The 20,347-nt window shown below is 49.6% G+C and overlaps 1 protein-coding gene across 2 annotated transcripts in view; it reads right to left on the bottom strand.

Annotated features, from left to right (window-relative positions):
* Window positions 1-20,024, bottom strand: part of LOC102573233 (somatomedin-B and thrombospondin type-1 domain-containing protein) — a 40,261-nt gene extending 20,237 nt beyond the window's left edge. For both annotated transcript variants that reach the window (XM_014598842.3, XM_006260110.4), the window contains exon 1: window positions 14,553-20,024. In XM_014598842.3, the coding sequence (XP_014454328.1) occupies window positions 14,553-14,793 (241 nt within the window). In that variant the 5' untranslated portion in view covers window positions 14,794-20,024. The remainder of the gene's footprint in view (window positions 1-14,552) is intronic.
* Window positions 20,025-20,347: the final 323 nt, after the last annotated feature.

Genomic DNA, 20,347 nt, shown 5'->3' with positions numbered 1-20,347 from the left:
CACCTCAATCCTGAACATTTCCTTAGTCAATAGCCGGTCAGAAATTACACACATACACACATGAACTATCCCTACAGATAAAGACTGCAGGCAGTCACACAGACCAGAGCAGCGGGAGAGGTCTCTACCCCCATGGAGTTAACACCGTCATATTCATGACCGTAGGGAATTCCCTTTGAAAAGAAAACTCAGCTGGTTTCCAGAAGCTCAGCCCCACGTTGGCTGGAAAGTGGCATGGAGGCTCCCTAAAGTCTGTTATATCTCGTGCGAGTCTTATTTATGTAGGAAACTGGACCTACCCCGGGCCCTATCGCCCTGCTACCCAATAACAGCACTAAGGTGAAAAAATCTCAGGTCCTTTTCCAGGCAGGGACATCTGGCCTTGCAAGGCACTGAAGAAACCGGCATTGGGAAGGTCGGGTGTAGAGGGAGACGCTTCCCTCATGTAGGAAGTGAATGTCTTGCTGCGCGCACTGCATCTCTCTGCTTTGTGACTGCTTGGCCGCCCCTGGCCGGTCCCGCACCTCTGCTCGCACGCGGCGTATCCGAGTCTGTTGCGCTGTCTTTCTCACAGCACCCTGTCTAATGGGTTAGGCACGCTTCATCTCCTGTTACAGCTTATTTACTTTGGTCTGAAATCCACTTCTCCCAACACCACACTATGCTGGGTCTGTTCACAACGAGCCCCGCACTCACCGGGCTCAGAGGGGTAACATTGGGGGAAAAAAAATCCATCTATTTTCATAGCACAGTGCAGCCCCCAGGAGCAATGTCATGTTGGAAGGACAAACGTGAGGCAAGGCACCTGGCTTCCCAGTTTCCGGGAGATTAATAAACACCCTCCTTACAAACACAGCACTGGGGCCTGGAGTCAATAGCTGCCCTGATTATTTTGTTTAGAGGGGCAATTGGGAATAGTCTGCAGCTAGTTAAAAAAAAAAGACTGTCCCTCTCCAGTCGTGGGAGGTGAAATGCCTCTTCCCTACTCCGAGTGCTTGTCCTTCAACAGGTAGGATCTGTGGGGCTCAATAAGGCCAGGATTTCACCTAAAAGGGAGAAAGAGCAGTGGGAAGACCAGAGCGACATTCAGTGCTGCGTCCCAGCAGGGGCGAGGGCAAGGCAGAGGGAGAGGGGCACTGGCAGAGCACTCTGCCCCACCAGAGCGGGTCTAGGCAGCATCACTCCAGCCACAGGACAGAGCGCACTGAAGGAAACAGGGGACAATAAACCCAGCTGGACCTGGACAGATTGAAATTAAGGCAGTAGGTGCCCACCCATCAAGAGAAAGGGTAGTATCAATCCAGAGAGCTGACTCCTGCCCCACATAATGAGAAGAACAGTTACTACCCAAGCAAATACTGCACCCCTGCCATGGCCAACCCAGGCCAACAGGTGCCCAAGGAACTGGTACAACCCTGTGCCTCTGTCAGTGGCCTGGCACCTACTTCCCAGAAAGCTGGTTTGGAGGCTGAGGGAGACTTGTTTCTTGAGCAAGAGCGAGGCTGCAGGGCTGAAATGGGTGGAATAGCAGCCAGCAAGTGCATTCAGCTCATCCCAAACCCTTGTGTGGCTGTGCTCCCCCTCCTCTTTCATCTCCTACCCACTGTGCATCACTCCCTCCATGCAGTTACTTTGACAAACTCCCTTTCTTCATGGCCTGGTAGTGACTTCTCGCTCAAAGACTAGGGGATATGTGTCTGGAAGCTGCCCAGTGGCAGCCACATTGAGAACATAGGGCACCAAAAACCATTCGCGAGTCATATCATGCCATGTCCACGCTACCTGCTGTAACACGGGCTGCCCAGAGAAAGCCTGCTCTCAGAGCACACAGCCTGCCGAATGCTGCGTCCCATCCTCTGCAGAGCGGTGCAGATACTGAACCACATAACCCCTCCAGCCATAACCCACCAGAGGCTGCTCTCCGGGGTCAGGTCTGGGTAACAACTTTTCCTCCAGGGACGAAGACAGCTCCTGAGCTAGGGGAAGGATGTGATAGCAGTACTCTAGGATGGGGATGGTGCTGCTGGTGAGACACAAATTGCTTTTTGCGAGAGCTGAGGTGTTAGCCCCTTCAGCCCTTGCTTGAGCTGTTTCAGTCTGCCTGCTTAAAAACTAATGGTGGAGTTTGAAATGGACAGTATTGCGATAGCCCCTAGAAACCACGGCCAAAACCAGCATCCCCTTCTGCTGGGCAATATGCACATCTTTAGTAAGAGACCATCCCTGCCCCACAAATTCCCTGTCCAAACAGACAAGGCAAAGAGTGGCAGAGGAAAGAGGCACTAGTGATATTCCCTGATAGAGACACCAAGTTAGTCATACACACCCAGCTCTGCGCTTCTCCGGGGCAGGCACTCTCAGAAGAGCAGAAACCCTGGCCTAGCCCAGCACGCTGCATCCTCAGCAACCGAGAAGCTCTCCGAGCTGACAGCTCTCCCATGCCACAGCTCAAAGGCCATTGGAAAGCTCAGAAATGCAACCCTTTCCTCACACCTTGCAGCTCCATAGTGCTTCATCCCTCAGTGCTGCTGCTGGGTGAGCCAAACTCCATCCGGTGACTCACCATTGATAAAAGCAACAGCTCAGGACCCCATTAAGAGCACAAGTGCTTGTTTCTTCCACTTAGAGCCAAAGGCGGATAGGAACAGCAAGTCCCAGACAAAAAGAGCACTGCAAGGGAGAGAAGCAGGAGAAGAGTGACAGATTACAGACCAAGAGGAACACAGAGAATGAGGGGGTCCAGCCCGATCGCAGGAACAAGGAAGCTGATGTAGTTACTTTTGGTACCCCATTGCTTACTAGGGAGCTAAATCCATCCTATGTGTTTGTTTTGGGCATGGTTTCCATTTTCCATACAGCTGGGAGGATCCAACATCTGCCATGCCAGAGACCTTGTTTATCCCGTCAAGATATTTCTGGCATTATGGCCAGAAACAATACAATTAATTAAGAAGAACTCACAGTAGGCAGCCCTCAATTTTCCGCAGGCTGCTCCAGACAATCAGAGCTGGAATTCCAGGGCAGATGGGATATTTGCCAGGCTATTGGCTTCATCAGTTTCTCTCGGGGCTTCAGGGCACTTTGTGTAGATGAGAACATTGTCCATCTCCTGAGGAGAGCTGAAGATCAGCCAGGTCACGTTACATTTATCAGGGAATAAAGCTCCTCTCCCAAAGATGCATCCATGTTGGACTGCCACAAGCAAAATTCCCTTTTAGAATATCAAAGAGATGACAAAGAGTGCCACTGCACACTTAGGTCATGGTCTTACAGTGGAAATCTCTAGGTAAGGGGCCTTCACAGTGCCTGGGACTCTACACAAGCAGAAAGATCCCTTTTGGGACATCTGACTGAAGACCAGAGCCTTTGTCTCAACAGCCCTGCCAATGCCACCCAAGATCAGAGCACCAAGCTGGCAGACCCTGCCTCCCACATCCCCACCAGCTACTGCAGATTCTCCAAGCAGGATTTAGCTGGCTATTTTGCTAGTCCCAGAAGTAAAATGCCACCAATATCACCTTGCCATTCACATCTCCTTCTGCCCAGCATACTCAGCAGTCTCCACTGATCATCACACTGATATTGCTTTCCCAGTGGCCACTTGAAAGGGACCAAGTACCCCATAACAAAGTCCAGCACGCAGCTTTGGACACATTGACAGCATAATTATCGGGAAGTGACGACACTGGCAATGTAGCGGGGGGAGTTCTTTCATTTCCCAGAGGGCAAGATGATCAAGCTGGAAAAGAGTCTCCTTGATGATGGGATGCGCTCATGTCCCCAGTGGCCCAGTATCACAACAGCATTTTTCTTAAAATCTGCCAAAAGTGCAGCTCCCCAGCTGAGGCTCCAGTGGGGCCATCAGTAGTAGAGGGGCGAGCCATTTCTACGCCCTGCACTGGCTTTGTCCTGGCTGGTTTTACCCCAGCCTCTCACCACAGCGATTTCACAGCTCCTCGACAGCGGTAGAGCGCTCTCCCCGCTCCGGGAGAGGTTGGCTCCAGCCGAAACGAGATGATGCCAAGCGCAGCCTCTCACAGCTGAACTCTTCCAACCTCTTGACGGCGAATCCATTTCTAAACCAACAAGGTGCTGTTACATTGTTTACAGCTTCCTGAGTCTTTTGTTTTTGGGCAGATGCCCTGGCTCTGTAATCGAGCTGAGTTGTGACTGGGCTAATCTCTGTGGAGATTAGGGAGAGTTTGTGGGCTCTTCCCTCCTCCCCATGCGAGCCCAGCATGGGCACTTTCTCCACCCCTCCAGCAGTGCTGCGTGCATGCGTGAGGACTCCCTCTCTTGCAGCTGGCACAGGCTGTGGGAAAGGCAGCGAGGACACGGTGGTGAAGAGGATCATGCATCACCAGGGACGCAGGCAGAAGCGACAATTTTGCCTGATCTGGCCTCAGAAAGATCTCTACAGCTGTGACCAAACAGAAGTGCATGGCTGCAGACCACTTTAAAAAGGGCCAGATCCCACTAAAATCTGAACCTTCATTGCATGAGGGTTTAGATGAACACAGTCCAAAACGGAGCACGTTCTGTAACTTGTGTCTGCCGAGCTCCCAGCCTGTCTCTGTTTTCAGAATGGGAAGAAGGGAAGGGAGCAGAGGGAGCTTGGTCTGGGGTTTTTTTGGCCAGCACTGGAGGGTGGGGTGGGTGGATTGGAGCCCTTGCCCCCTCCTGAGGTGGTGGGGCTCCAATTCACTGACCCCACCATACAGTGCCAAAAACAGCATCCAGGCTAGGAGTGGGGAGTGGCATTGCTATGGACACCAGGTTTCAGCTGGAATCCCCAACTCCTGGACCCAAACAGCAAATTTCTGTTCAGTTGGAGGGATCATTGCAACTCAGTGCTTCCTGCAAAGCACTAGGAGTTGCAACAGGGAGCTGCTCCTCTGCACCCTGGGAAATGCTGTCCTAGCCTTTCTTCTCCGCTGAAATGCAGCTGAGGTCACAGATGGCTGGGTACAGCCTAGCAACACAGTCAGATTCCCTTCCCAAGGCCTGACACTGCTCAGCAGATGGATGCCACTGGAACAGAAGAAGGGCTGCTTCACCAGCAGGGCTGCCAGCCGTCATGCTTGCCTCATCTTGTTCACCATTCCCTTTTGTCCAGGCCTGGGTCCCAAACAGCAATGCTGGAGCAAGTTCTCTGGAAAACACCCACAAGTCACTGCTGCTGCCACTCTGGCTCTGCAGCTCCCAAGTTGCTCAGAAAATCTTGGGCAATGTTTGTTGGCAGCTCTAAGGGAATGGACCCATGGCAGTAGATCTTTACTACCCACCTGAGGATGAATGAAACTGCCCTCAGTTTCTATGGTTCTCCAGCCAGCTAATCACCATCCCCAGGAACTGCCAGGAGAGTCCCCATGGTTCATAATACAGGTGGCATATGGATGGACATGTTTAAAACTAGCCTGATGCATCTTGAATGAGAAGCATGTGTTGCTAAAGCCCAGACGGACTCAATTCCCTTCCACATCTAGTGAATGTTTTCCTTTTCTCCTATTGTTCCTCACATTCATTTTATCTGGGAAGGGCATGCTGTGTGTGTTTGCCCAGGCTGTCACTGCTGCCACTTACGCACTTGACAATGACCTCCGACTCAGTGTCAATGTGGGAAGCCATGTGTGAGAACCGAGATGCCATCCCATTCAGTCCCATTCACAAGCTCTGCACAGACCACTGATTGGCTGGCAAGGGGATGAGCAGACAGGAAGGAGGATTTGGGGAAAGAGGATGGGTTGTTGGGGCTGAGGCATTCAAACAATGCCCAGACAAATCCAGCAGTGGAGCTGGGCAGGGCAGAACTATACAGTTGTAGCAGAGGAGCCCACAGCCAGAGCCAGTATTGGTGGGAGATTCTTCATGCCTCCTTGCCAAGCTCGTCCTGTGAGCCCTCCATCTCTCTGGGTGCTCATGCACACCACACACTCCATCAAAGAACGATTGCTTGGAGTGCCTCCTAAACATGGTGTCAGGCTTGTGTATCCTTGCTGCCACATACCCATCCATCATGGTACCGCACATACTGCTTTGGAGGGGAACTTCATACATTGCCTGCCCATTGTACATGGCTTATAGCCCAGGGTCTGGTAGTCATCTATGGCTTCAACACTGTAAAAAAACCCACAACTGATTCCTCCTCCAGAAATAACAATTCCCTCCTCAATCCCTCAACCTTCCTGAAAAGGAAGCAAGAACTTGTACAGTTTCCTGCAGCCCTATCCAATGTAATCCTGGCCACTGAAACAATAAAGCTCATGGATTATGCAGCACCCAATTAATATCCTTGCTGAATTTGGACACTGCACTCATGGGCTTCTAGTGTAGGCAAAAATAGGCCTGAACTGAACACTGAAATCTCCTGAATCCTTTTGTTATTCTTTTATTTGACTTAACCTCCAAATTTACTGTACCACTGTAGAACAGCTGCCTTCCCCCTCAAGACCACCCAGGGCCAAGCAACCCTGTCATCCCCACAAACCAAGGCAGAAAGTCCGGGGAAGAAGTTGGAGTTCAAATGCTGGCAAGAAGGCTACTTGGATGTGTTAGGGGGCTGGGTTTTTAACACTGTACTCTGAAAAATGTGAGCATCAGCTGTAGATCCCAGATTAGAGCTGGCAGCCTCCTGGTCATCCTGCGAGATCAGAAAACCTAATGAACATCTCATCTGTAGACTTGGGAGAAAGGAAAGAGCAGGGGTGGGAAGGTCTTCCTGTATTCCTTTAGGAGCTCATCATCCCTTGATAAGGGAGTTTTTACCCCCAAAAATTAACATAATTGTTCCTGTCAGTCTCAGCTGAAAGCACATCCAGGATACAACTGCTGGTGGCATCACAGGCTATGGTTGGGCTGCTTCTTGGGAGCACTGTGAAAGGAATATGTTCCTCAGCATTGTCCATGCTCTTGCTGCTTCTTAGTGGTATCTAGTGTTTCACATAAAACCAGCACAAAAGCCCATTTTCTGCCCACACCACCATAGATAACCAGGCTGACTTCCTTATTCCATCTCTACTTCTTTAAGACTCCATCCATTGTATTGCAATAAAATAGAATTTGGGGTTTGGATTAAGCAATGCTGGTCAAATACATTTTGACAGAACAGTTTTGCACTGGAAAAGGACGTTTCACCAAGACTGAAACATTTTACAAAAAATCATCTATTTTGACAAAACTTTGTTTATTAGAAACTTCTTTTTCCATTTTGGTAGTGTGGCTTGGATTCATTTTGTTCCAATTTTGGCATGTTAAAATGTGGATTTTATTAAATGATGTGTGCCAGATTATATTTAATAGTTGAATGAAATGCCTCAATGAATGGGCTAAAAATGATCCTGTCCAAATGAAACACTGCAATTGCCCCAAATCAATATTTCTCCAGTATTTTCAATTTGGATAATAATTTGAAAATGAGGCTTTTCATCTCAAACTGGAACTACTTTATTTTTTAAAAGCAGAATTTCCTACAGAATAGAAATCCCAGATCCCAGCCAGCTCTGGGTCTACCCCACCTGTCAGTGTCTATCCAAGTCATGGGATTCTGCATTTGCCACTGGAACTGAAATGGAGATTTGACCCATCTCCTTGCAGGGAGCTCTGATTTTTGACCCTACAGTCACTTCTTTTGCCATCCTCAGAATTACAAATAACAGGAATCTAGGTGGGACCATGAAGGCTTGGGGACAACTAACAGAAGGGACAACAGGAAAAAGTCCCTAAACACTTAGGATAAATATTAATAAGCAATGTTTAATCAAACCTCATCTGAGATCTGGGACACAGGCAGAGTCCATTCCAAGTGGGAGGAATTGAATTATGCTTCAGGCTGTTCCCTCCTTTTATACCAAACAATGAAACCCTCTCTTGCCCTCTCTCTTTCTGATGACAGTTAGTATCTTAAACATTTCTAAAAGCCTTTGGAATGGGTATTTGTACCACTTAATCCAACAGAGCATGAACACATATTTATCCACAGGTGACGTATGGGGGGGGGCACAGGGGACATGTGCCCCCCCAGATTTCTGTGCCAATGGTGGGGCACAAGGATGCATCCCAACTGGAACCAGCTCCTGGCTGCAGCAGGGGTGGCAGCAGCAGCAGTGGTGCAGAGTTGTGCCTTACCCCGCTGTCAACACTGTGTGGTCTATGCATTTGTCTCATGAGACTAACCATTCTGATGGCCTCTAGCAGCTGAAATAGCCTACTTGACATCTGAGGAGCAAACCACAAGCACTTGGCTGAGATTGTGAACATAAGCCCCCAGTCTCTATACTCTTTGTGTACATCGTTGTACCATTAATCACAGTCCCTGAGACAGCCACGTGTATTGTGGCAACATTAGCTGTAGTCTCCAGGATCTCTGTGATGTATACACAGATTAGTAATACTCCCAAGGAGCAAATTAAAAATTGTATGTGGGAAGAAATGCTTCTTAGTCATTAGAAATGCAAGCCTGGAGCTTTGAGCTATCATTCCTGCTAGGCAGTGATTAAGAACTGACCTAGCAGGGTAGAAGCAAACAGGTAAAGACAAGGTCCCAGTTAATTAATTTCTAGATTACAAATCCCCACAGTGGCAAGAGAGGGGTCCTCTCTGCAAACTCCAGACTCCTAGGAGAGCTCTAAAGAGAAACATTTGCATGTGGTTGCAGCCAAACCACATGGACATCTGGACTCTAGACTCATGCCAATAATATGCTGCTGTTTAGGAAAAGGCAAATAAAAGACCAAAGAGCATTCGTTCCAAGAGCTGGAAGGCCTCAGCCTTAATTTAGCAAATAAATATTTCTGGCTATCAGCAGGACTCTCTTACCCAATCAAGTAGGGAATTACTAGAAACAAGGAATAAAGGGCAATAAAAGTTACCTTGGAGGCCCCTTCTCAGAGTAGGAATGCAATCCTCATGGAGCAAGTGCCATCCAAGACTACACAATGTCACCGAGTCCACAAGGGACAAAACACACAACTCTTCAGCAGTTTACAAGCGTAGAGGCTTTCCTAGGTATTTGTTAATACCAACCAGTTATCTAGCTGCATCCCAGACTACATGAAGACCCAGCCACAATGGAAGAACCTCCTGGATAGGTCATCCCTCCCCCGAGTGGCTTCTCTAGCACCTCCCTCCGATGCGGCAGGTGCTGGCCCCTGGCAGGAGCAGGACACTGTGTGGGATGCATCTGTGGTGCAATGCACTTTGGCAAGCCCCATGTCCTCAGCAATTTAATTCAGGTAGATGCCTGGGAGTCTAGAGGTTTCTCCTATACTTTTCCATTTTTAAGCACTGAAAATGTCCTGAAAAAAAAAGGCTCTTTCAAGGTCTCTAGAGTTTCAAGGTTCTGGGTCAAGTGTTTCAGAACTAATCTGACCAGGAGCTGGAAGGAGCAGAGGAATCAAGAAATAAAAACCAGAGAAGAGAGACATTCCTGAACTCGTGTTTCTGGGAAACCGTGCACATTGGCAGCACCCTGGGCATCTGCATTTCACCTGAATGGTGTTGGTGACTGCCCCCGAGAGAAGAGAGCAGCACCTCATGGCCCGGTGAAGATAAAGACAGAAGGCATCTCCTGCTGGGCCGAGACAAAGCCTGCTGGAGCCCTTTCAAAGGCAGTCCCTTCTCTGCTGCCTTTCTTCATGTGACAACAGCAGTCTCAGCCAAGCACCTTAGCTCGTTGGCTCAGTGCTCTGCAGTTTTAGGTCTGAGAGCCGTTTTCCTGCTGTCTGGGACATGAGGCGGGCAGCCTGCATCCTTGTGGCTCAGCCTGCTGGACAGGAGGCATTATTACCTTGCTTTCCTGGAGTAACCCTGCTTGGGAGATGCTAAGGGTGCAAACACACAGACAAAGCGAGAGGCCAACTGATCTTCAAAGTATCAGGGAAATAAGAGTCTAGGTGAATTCAGCCTTCTTAGCCCATGCCAAGAAAACGCTTCCCATGCTGACCCCTCTTCATTTCTGCCTTTTGTAGGCCGCTCGCTACACAATGGAGAGGACAGCATTCCCCTGGGGCTGAGAGGTAAGGTGGGGGGTAAAGACATTACATGCCGTCTTTGCACGACTACATCAGAGAGCCTTTGGTACTGCAATATGCATGTAGATCTGAGCCTGTGAACAGACTTATTATAGCTATGTCGCACACAGGGGCTTTGGGGCAGTAATAGGAGCACTGCACCAAAGGCGGCAGTGGGTTGGGCCACATTATCCTCCCCCACCACTGTACGCCCATTTCCTGGTTCTAAAAAGGTCTCCCCGACCTTGGGCCAAAAAAAAGAAGAAAGATGTTGACTAAAACCATTTGGAAAGTAAAGGAGAAAATAAAACTATTGTTGGCCAGTCCCTGAGAAGAGAAAAACAGATTCTCTTGATAGGTCTTTTCAAAGTCTCTCAATAGCCTTGCCCCGTGGTTCAGTTTAAGATCCCACTGTGCTTCATTCAGCCAAAGCACCAAGTTCCCACACCCCATTCACTCACTCACTCATTCATTCATTCCCTCTCAGCCCCCTCCTCCTCCCCCCACCCCACTTTCTCTCTTACCCAGACCCATTGATCGAGAGTCTGATCTCATGCTGATGTCAGGCCCTGGGCTTCAGGGGAAAATTACTCTTGATTTACACCCATGAGAGAGAAGTAGTTAAGGACAGATCTGCTGCCTGCACCGTCAGCAACCAGAGGTGGGTCTCATTGCCCGCGCTCACCTGACAGAGCATTAGGCCAAAACCCTGGCTTTGCTAGATGGACTCAAACATGCTTTGGATTACAACTCCCACCTGTGAGTGTGGGCCCAAGGCTTTATATCACTCGGCTAGGATCTTTATAGAGGTGCCCAAATAAATTTATTCCAAATTTTCTCCCTTCACCCAAACCTGGGGGACACTGAGCACCATTGTTTTCTGTGCTCAGAGTCAGTCTTCCTCCCAGGCTAAAGACCACGTACGATGCTATGAGACACAGTCAGAAACTGCAAGGAGCCCCCTCACATAGTGCCCTTAGGGAGATCCTTGCAGTTTCTGACTGTCTCATAGCATCGTACGTGGTTTTTAGCCTGGGAGGAAGACTGACTCTGAGCACAGAAAACAATGGTGCTCGGTGTCCCCCAGGTTTGGGTGAAGGGGGAAAATTGGGAATAAGTTTACTTGGGTACCTCTATAAAGATCCTAGCCAAGTGATATAGAGCCTCAGAGAGAAGGCAAAGATGCACAGCTGGGATTAGAAGCTACTACACACTACTACCCTGTGTATTAACCACTAGCCCACGCTTGCTCTGAGCAGGCCTTCCCTTCATAGCCTCCAGAGGTACTTCTTGTCTCAGCCTGTCTTACTCATCACTGACCGTGACCCTGCTCCACAAGGACAGCCCAACGCAAGCCCCAGCACACAACTAGAACGACGCTGGAGCTTAGAATCAATCGAATCATTGAAAATGAGGGCTGGAGGGACCTCAGGAAGTTACTTAGTCCAATCGCCTGCTCAAAGCAGGACCATCCTTAACTAGATCATCCCAGCTAAGTATTTGTCTACCTGGGTCTTAAAAACCTCCAAGGATGGAAATACCACCACCTCTCTGGGTAACCTGTTCCAGTGCTTCACTACCCTCATGAGAGTTTTTTCCTAATATCTAACCTAAACTTCTCTTGCTGCAGCTTGAGCCCTTTGCTCCCTGCTCTGTCATCTGCCACCACAGAGAATAGTCCAGCTCCATCCACTTTGTAACCACCCTTCAGTCTCTTCTGTCTCTGAGTTTATGATCAGACAACTGCAATCTGCAGTGAAGCCCAGTTAACACCATGGTTACCCCTTGATTTACAGTCACGCTAGTTAATGAAACTAAGGCAGGAAGTTTTGAGTGGCACCTCATTTCATGGGCTTTATGGTAAATTGCTCATGGCAAGTACCATATTTTCTAACATACAACACACACACCCTTTTCCCCACAAAAATCAACTGCTGGGAACTGGGGTGAGCATTTATAAGCAAAGAAATACGTTGACTGCAATTTCTGCCACTTAAGCCTCTGTGGAAGGAAAGCAAAAGTAAGGCTGTATGCATTCCCCAGAGAGTGCCACAATGAGCATGCTGCACTCCCTAACTCCTGCTACTCCGTTCCTTACTGCTACTTACTATATTTTCAAGGAAAGATTTTTTTTTTTCATCCTGCCTTTCAAAACCAAGGTGTGTATCTTAGTCCTGGGCATGTTGTATGTAAGAAAATAGGGTATTTTGGTTTAAGATTTACTAGAGGAGTACAAAAAATACACCAGTTAATAGTCTCTCTAGATACAACTTCTTGTGCTAGACAATACTTAGCACAACTGTGCTAGACAATTTATCATTGTTGTCATTTTGCAGATAAGTTAATGAACTGCTCTAATTTATCCCACACAGGATGCCCTGAAAGCAACGCGCTGCGCTCCAGAAGGACATGCAAATCAATCGGTAAATAGAACCACTGGAGCATTTCTCCCTGTCCTTAAACACTTGGTGAAATGGGTTAGCTGAGTGTTTAGTTGAATGGGGAGAGACAGCTCAGTCTGTATGGAGAAATAGACCCAAATAGCTACTGCCCAATAGTTTTGCTGCAACGGCTCCCCCTGTAGACTCCCTTCTGGACCATAGGCTTGTCTACACTGCACCCAGGAGTTGTGACAGCAGCATGGCTCAGACCTTGGGCAATACGCAGTCCCCAGTGCCAGGAGCAAGCAGGCTGCAGCAACCTACGCCGAATCTTGTGTCATCAGGTTCTCCTGCTGTGCTTACCCAGACAAACTAGACTGAGACTATCTTGGCAGTCACACCTCCAAAGAGCAGCGTAGACACAGCTGAAACGTGCCTTGTTCCCAATTAGCTTGATCCACTTTGGAAGGGGATCAGCCTAAACCAATGGTTTTCAACCTGTGATTTGTTGACCCCTGGCGGTCTGGAGACATACCTAAGGTGTCCATGAAATATGACTATGATCCATCAGAAGTATGTGAATACCCACACTTATCATTCAAAGGGGTCTGCACCTCCATTTGAAATTTTTTAGGGGTCCACAAATGAAAAAAGGCTGAAAACCACTGGACTAAACTACCAAAAGGAGCTCTAATTGCAGAGCCACAGAGACTAAAGGGGAAGTGACTCTGGAGTGACAGCTGCTGTGTCTGTTCACACCAGAGCTCTTCTGGAATAACCCTGGTGGGTAGACAACCCTCACTGAGAGATGCCCACCTTGCTAAAGAAAGTATAAAATGAACAAAAACAGTCACATGCAGAGAAAAAAGGGCCCAATTCTGACTTCACCTCCCCTGTTTGTTATCTATTAACCAGCTCTTTACATATAATACATATCAAGCATTCTGTAATGAATTCTGTAATACACAGGACCTTGCTCCTGAAATCAGCAGGCCCATCAGCAAATGAAGGAGGTCCACAAAGTGAGTAAATGGATGAGAAACTAATTGTAAGTGCGACAAAATGAATTCCTTTAATGCCAAAAAAAAAGAGCTTGGATAGGCCAGTTCTGGTCTGATGCTGTCTATCAGGAATAGGTCAACACAAGGGTCCAGTTTCCTGCCTCCAATAGCCAGTATCAGATGCTTCACTGGAAAAAAAACCAACAACCCTTCATGGGTGCTTAGGGAATAAGTCACGCTCTCCATGTGCAACAATATTTGAGTGACCTCCCACCAAAATGAAACCAGAATCAATGAGGTTTCCCCCACTGGGACAGCCCTGCTGGTGGTGCCACAGATGTTTCTCCTAACTGGTCAAACTTCTAGACAACCCACGGGCAGCTCCTGCTTTCCCTTCTCCAATGCTCAGACTCCTCGCCTTTCAAAATCCACTTACTGTTCTCCTCCCCCACTGTGGATGCCCTTATAACACCTGGGACACAACTGCATTCAGCGCCTTGTTACAATGGTGCTCATTTCTGAAAGCCGCCCAGGCTCATACGTACAGTCCAGCCTTCCACCCTTCTTCCATCAGCACAGCCCAAAAGGCATTGCTTGACTCTTCCTTTCCCAGGTAGGGTCAGCAAAAGTCCTGGCAAAGTACAGCTCACAAGGCCACAGACAGGAAAGCCCAGGGCAGCAATAGGAAGAGACCCCAATCCAAGTAAAGTCGTTGAGAGCTTTGCGCCAACTCTCACTGGCAGCAGCATCAGGGCCACTGCAAGCAAAACCACATCCAACCCATCTGGCAAAAATGAGCCCGTGAAAAAGCAGCTTCCTTGAAGCTCTCAGCAAAGCCTCCAAGTGCACAGAGGAGATGAGTGTGAAAGAGGCAGAACACCAAACTTGGGTTAACAGAGCCTTAAGGAACCACTCGCACCTTCCGCCCCCACCACCCCAACATAAAAATCGATGGGCCCTATCCACTCCTCTACCAGCTCCGTGCCAGCGTTACCCCATTGGCTTTCATGGAGTTACTTTGATCCACACCAGAGTCACTGAGAAAAGAAGCAGTCCCTGCAAGCTCCTTGGATAAACCCAGGCTGATCTGTACCTGCATGAGACAAGCAGGCAGGAAAGGGGGTGGGTGTGAAACCATGCTTTTCCCCAGCCTGGCTACTCACCTGACCTCTGACACACAGCTTGGTAGTCTTCACAGCAGTCTCCTGTCTTCTCACAGTAAGTGTCACAGTAGCAGGCAGTCCTCCAGCTCGTGAGATCCGAGCATGCATTATTCCTCCCAGGGCAGCACTGATGGCTCCCCCGGTTGCTGCATCCTGCCTCTGTGCCTCTCAGCTGCCCGCTCACCAGAAGCCAGCCACAACAGATCAGAAAATACCCTACATTAGTGCCTCGGGTTCTCATGGTCTCAGCAGCTCTCCCTGCGTCCCAGCAAAAGCCTAGCTCAGGTTCCCCTCTCCCTCTCCCTCCACTGCCAAGCCTTGCTCAGAGCCAAAGCCTCAGAAGGGAGCCGGCTGCACTCCCAGGCCAAGCAACTTCCAAAGTGGAAAAAAGAAACTACAAGCACCACATGCTGTCCCAGCACGCACACAAGCCAAGGGAAGCCCAGCCTGGCTCATCCAGCTGACAGCTCCCAGCCAAAAATGCCTCTTGCATCCAAAGGGCCCAGGTCTGGCAGGCAGTTCTCAGCAGGGATGCACTGGCCTGGCGTTCAGCGGGGAGGACCTGGTGGGTCACACACACACCACCGATTTGCCCTTCATATGTACCAAATTGCACTGACAAGCCAGCTTCTAATGAACTATCTTTTATACAAGCAATTAGATCCACTGGTCACAGACATAAGATGCCCGGGCTGCACAAGCCTATTGGCTGGACCTTAAAAAAACCCCTCTATTCCTCTCTGTTCCACCTACTTTCTTCCCCTCCCCTCCATAATCCCAGTGCAAAGGCTCCTCCTGGGTCTTAGAGCCAATATACAGGGCATCATGCAGTTGCTTTAGCAAAGCAAAGCATGAAGGAGGGTTTCACCTCAAACCAGTGGATGATCCCCAGCATGGACTTTCACCTGCTGAACTAAAAAACAAGCAGCGAAATAATCAAATGGAAGGAAACGTTCAGTGGCTGAAAATAAATCAGCCTCACCATCATTTTGTCCTGAGCCCACTGCCCAAGAGTGAAATATCTGTGACTCCACATCGACTCCAGCAGGGCTTGTGTGTGCTCGGCATCCTAGAAAGTCAGGCCACACTCACAGAAGTGCTTTCATGTGGATTTTGGCGACATCATTAGGCGCTCAAACCTGACTATTCCGAGTTTGAAGCATTCACGCAGCATTGTGAAATATGTGAATGTGAAATATAGTAATTTGGCAACCAAATCTGAGCTCCATCTCACTCTGCAGGGTTCAGGTTGTGTTGGTACAGGTAACTGAGGAGCTCTAACATGCTTAGGCTTCTGTACAGCATCTGATGTAAACTTTGGACACTGATGGAAAAATAAGTGCCATGCAATATCCACAGAACAGGGGCCAAATGGATGAAGAACTGGCTGACAGGCCTGACAGCAGGGATTCCTTGCTGAGTGGGGGGCAGCTTTGAGTAGGGGGCTACCAGGATCAGTACTACACCAGGCACAGCTCAGCCATCTGGGAGTAAAGAGAAAAATCAGTGCTGAAGAAGTCAAAGAGAGGAGGGTGACGACCACGCAGAAAAGGACAACTCAGGGGACCAGCATCCCCTCCTCCGAGAGTGCTTTCTCTAGCCTCTTCACTGGCCACATCACCTTTCTGCTCCTCTTCCCATCTCCTCCCCTATGGCCTCCTCTCGTGCCATCTGCAATGACTCTTGCTTCCACTTGCAGTCCTGCTGCCTCTGCCCCTTGAGATTTCTGGAAAAAGTCTTGATGGCTATCAAGCTCTCTGCAGTTGGAGCACCACGTTGCTCAGAAGTAGCTGCCTGCTTTGGTGAAAAGTCCTTGGCTTCAGAGAGGGGATGACAACTTGGACCTTTCTTCACTGCTGATTGGGATGGATGCCACCATATCACTCACCTGGGATCAACCAGATGGGGTTTGTTCGTATTTGGCCATCAGATTGGTTCTCATCCAGCCCCATGTTGACCATATGTAACTGTGAAACTCTACTCATAAGTCCAATGCTCATTAAGAGTCAGCAATTTGGCCCCTATATGCCCAATGGATGGCTCCCTTCATAGAAATGACATTGCAAGGAGCCCACAAGAAAACTGAGTAGGCAGTAGCCTCTGGGGCATAATCCTCGATTTTTGGATGATCATTTTTAACACGAGACTGCATGCAACATGGAAATTGCTGTGTAGACTCCTTTATCAGGGTTACTCTCCCTGCCTTTTCATAAGTCTCTGAGGATGCCTGTGCTCAGGAGAATGAGTGTCTTGAAGATCCTGTGCCGCACAAGTTTCTTCCCCGATGCACCGGTGGCAGAAATCATTCACATCAAGCCTGCTACAGGGGTGATAGATGAGAAGCACTGGCCCGAGTCACCCTTGTGCTGTTTCACTGTGAAATGCTAAAGGCGACAGGTCCAGACACTTCAAGAGCCCTTCGAGGGTGCTTGGCTGAGCCTGAGGTACAGCTCACATGGGACACCAAGAAAAGTGCCTAGCCCAGCATCTACAAGGGTGTTAACTGACAATCCCCTAATCCAGGTTATAGCAGAGCCCCGCTCTTAAACCTGCTATGAAGGCTTGGCTAGGCTGCGGCTGTCAGCCAAAAAGAGCCGCTGCTGTTCCCACTGCCCTGACATAGCTGTGCCAACACAGCCCTCTTGTGGAGATGCCGAATAGGCTGTCAGGAGCTTTCCGACTGTCCGCCCTGCCTCGCCCCATAGGCATGAGCTAAAACCATGGCGCTCGACCTTCCTAGACTCAAGGCACCCTCAGAAAATGCCAGCTCTTAGCTTTCACTCATTTGACTATGAAAAAACCAGCAGAGCAATTCTTCTGTTGCTCAGAAAACTCAAACCAGGGCAGGATGTTTTTAACGCTATGGATTTGTTTTTTGAAATCTCTGGGTTTATTCTTGAGAATCCTGCGCAGGTGCTGGCACACCTCACAGTGGTAATGCTGCAAGACTCCCATGGGCCCCAGGGTGCCGTTAGCCTGGCTGAGTGTCATGGAGCTGAGCTAACATGCCAAAAAGGGCACCCTTGTTGGCATAGCTGCATCTCCAGCAGCAATTCTGGTAACAAGGTCTAGTTCAGACAAGGTCTATCAGTCCAAAGCTAATGCAGCTGCTGGCCGCATGCAGGTGAAGACTGCACTGTATTAGCAGAGCTGTCAGAGCCCAGTTGTAGGATGACTGTGGGGACAGGAGATGCTGCAGGTCACTGGCAGTGTTGAGGGAGGGGACCCTGAGCAGTAGCTCTCATGCTGTGAGCATCATCTGAACCATGGTGAAACGAGGAAAACTCCCAGCAAAGGGTTTTGGTTAAAGCCTTCACCCTTGATCCTTGCCAGTATCACTGCCCTCAGTTCCAGAACTAAAATACCCACCCACACCGAGGAACCTTTAATAGAAACCAAAACACCTTTATGCAGAGTGGAGGTGCTGGAAGGCTCTGGCAATGTATAAAACAGCAGCATCCACTCCTCTTCGCTAGGCTCCTGCCCCTTCAGCTCCCAGGAGGACCGAGCCACCCTAACAAGCGTTGCCCCTCATCATAGCACACAGGCCTGATGCAGCCCCTGCTAGCAAAGGGAGCGCTGGCTGTGGGGAGGGAAGAATACATCGATCCAGCAGCACCAAAAGCTGCTTGTTCCCCAGAGAAATGAGGGGGCCTTTTCTGGCACCAGCTCCCACTCCCTTTTCAGCAATGAAGCAAGTAATTAAACAACTCAGCCTCACTTGTACAAGCTCCTTCTGCTTTCTCCTAAAGACCCTGTGGTCTCCATCGCTGACCTCTTGTTCCTGGGCATTGTACTGTGGGAGGTTTTGTGGCCCAAGAGACTGAGCAGCAGGCTGGGGGCCAAGGATTCCCTGCTTCCATCCCTGACATGCTGCCTGGCACCGAATCAGTTGCATCATTGCCGAATGGCAGCTTCCATTCAAGGGCCTCAGTATTTTGGAGCCCAGCTCCCAGCACACGGGGCCGTTTTCTGAAGGTTTGAAAATGGAAATGGCATCTACACCTTAGTATCTCCCTCTGCAGCTTACAGGGGCTCTAGAAATGAGCCTGCAACCTCTCACACTGGAATCGAGTCACCTGGGCAGCCTTCCTTTCATTCTCCGTGACCGTTGCTGCTCTTCACGTCATGGGCTTCGCTCTCCGGTTTACAGCAGAGCAAGCATGATCAGGATCATGGGGGCTCATATTTGACTGCTAAAGGCTGCCATTGGCATAACACTGATAGAGCTGGGTCAGCCCCTCCTACCGGCCCCAAAAGAAAAAAAAAAAAAAGTTAGCAGGTCTGGGCTTTCCCACCCAGTAAAATGGGACCTGCTGCAACTGGAGGAAAAGATTCTGCACAAGCCTTCTTAGCCTTGGTCTTCACTCAGTCTGTAAAGGCAGCATTTAGGAACAACTGACAGCCCACAGCCTATAGCTCCTCTCCTGGTAAAAAGCAGAAGTGATCCTCATAGTAAGTAGAGCCCAAAGGCTGAGATCAGTGACTTTTGACAGGTCAGAAGCAGCACTCAAAGGGCATGGCATTGTCTGTAGTAGTTTGGGGCCTATGGTAGGTTAGGGCATCACTGGATTCAGTACTAGGCCAGAGACAGCTCTTTTGTACAAGCACATGCACAGGGCACAGGAGCATCATAGTCAGCCCATGGTCTGTCCCATCTTGGGGCCTTCCCTAGTACCAAGCTCTTCAGAGCAGTGCAAGAAATTGCATGAGGCAGAGGTGGGAAACCCAAGGCTTCACACTGAATGGTCTGGACTGGGCTTAAACCAATGTGAGGATTCCTCCTCCATCCTCCCTGTTCACCTCCTCAGAACATGCTGCCATTCCCGATCCTGTGGTAGATCATCCTTCCCTCTCTTTTCCAGCTAGGGGCTGCTGAAGTGCTGGCAGCCTCCTATTCTATCACTGTCCTGGAGACGATTTACATCTTTGGGAAGGACAGGAAAGCTGGAAGCACCCCCCCCTGCTATCCTTTGCTCCCTGCTCCAAGTGCTGAAGGCATTACCCTTTGGCCCAGTTACCCATCCTGCTAGTGCTCCAAGCGATTCCTGAAATACAAGGGAGGATCACTGCCCAGCAAGGGGCCATGGTATGTGGGGCTGACCCCCCAGAGGACACGTCTCCATCCCCAACAGGGCCTGGTCTTGTGAAGAGGATCCTGCTGCGTTCTGAATTGTGACCCGACACAAGCCCCCATTTAAATCTACCAGCGCTGCGCTCCTGTGCGATTAGGGAGTATCCAGGATACAAAGCAAACCAACCAACCAGAGGACATGCTCAGCTTCCTCCCGAGCTGTGCTGCTCACCCCCACATCAGCCTGCATCCCCACACTGACTTACAGCCACAGGCTGCAGGACAGAGAAGCTGATACTGTCCCTACAGGGAGCACAGTAGCAGCTGGCCTCCCTCTGGCCATGTCAGAGGCGGCAGTTCCCTTTGGGGACTGATGTCAACAAATAAGAAACAATATATGAACATACTGGGCCCAGAGGATCAGACCCCAACTAGCCCCCCATGGGAAAAGCCCTCCCTAGATGTCTCCCTATCCCTCCCCCACTCAGCAGCCCTTCCCCCCACTGTTTTCCCTGCATTAGTTTTCGATTAGGGCACAGATCTTGCTCCCAGCATTGAACTCAGCAGGTATGAAGAACCAACCCAGCCTGGCTTGAGGCCAAGGCTGCCACCAGTCAAGGAAACCAACTGCTCCCCAGGTCAAGCCCTTGGGCATTTCTATGAAGCCTAAGGAAGGGTGTACTGTAGCGATTAGTCCCTTCAGGACCTTCCCCTGTGGCAC

Source organism: Alligator mississippiensis, chromosome 10 (genome assembly GCF_030867095.1).
Source record: "Alligator mississippiensis isolate rAllMis1 chromosome 10, rAllMis1, whole genome shotgun sequence".
Taxonomy (NCBI): domain Eukaryota; kingdom Metazoa; phylum Chordata; order Crocodylia; family Alligatoridae; genus Alligator; species Alligator mississippiensis.
The sequence above is the reverse complement of the archived record's forward strand: the minus strand, read 5'-3'. Positions and strand labels throughout refer to the sequence as shown.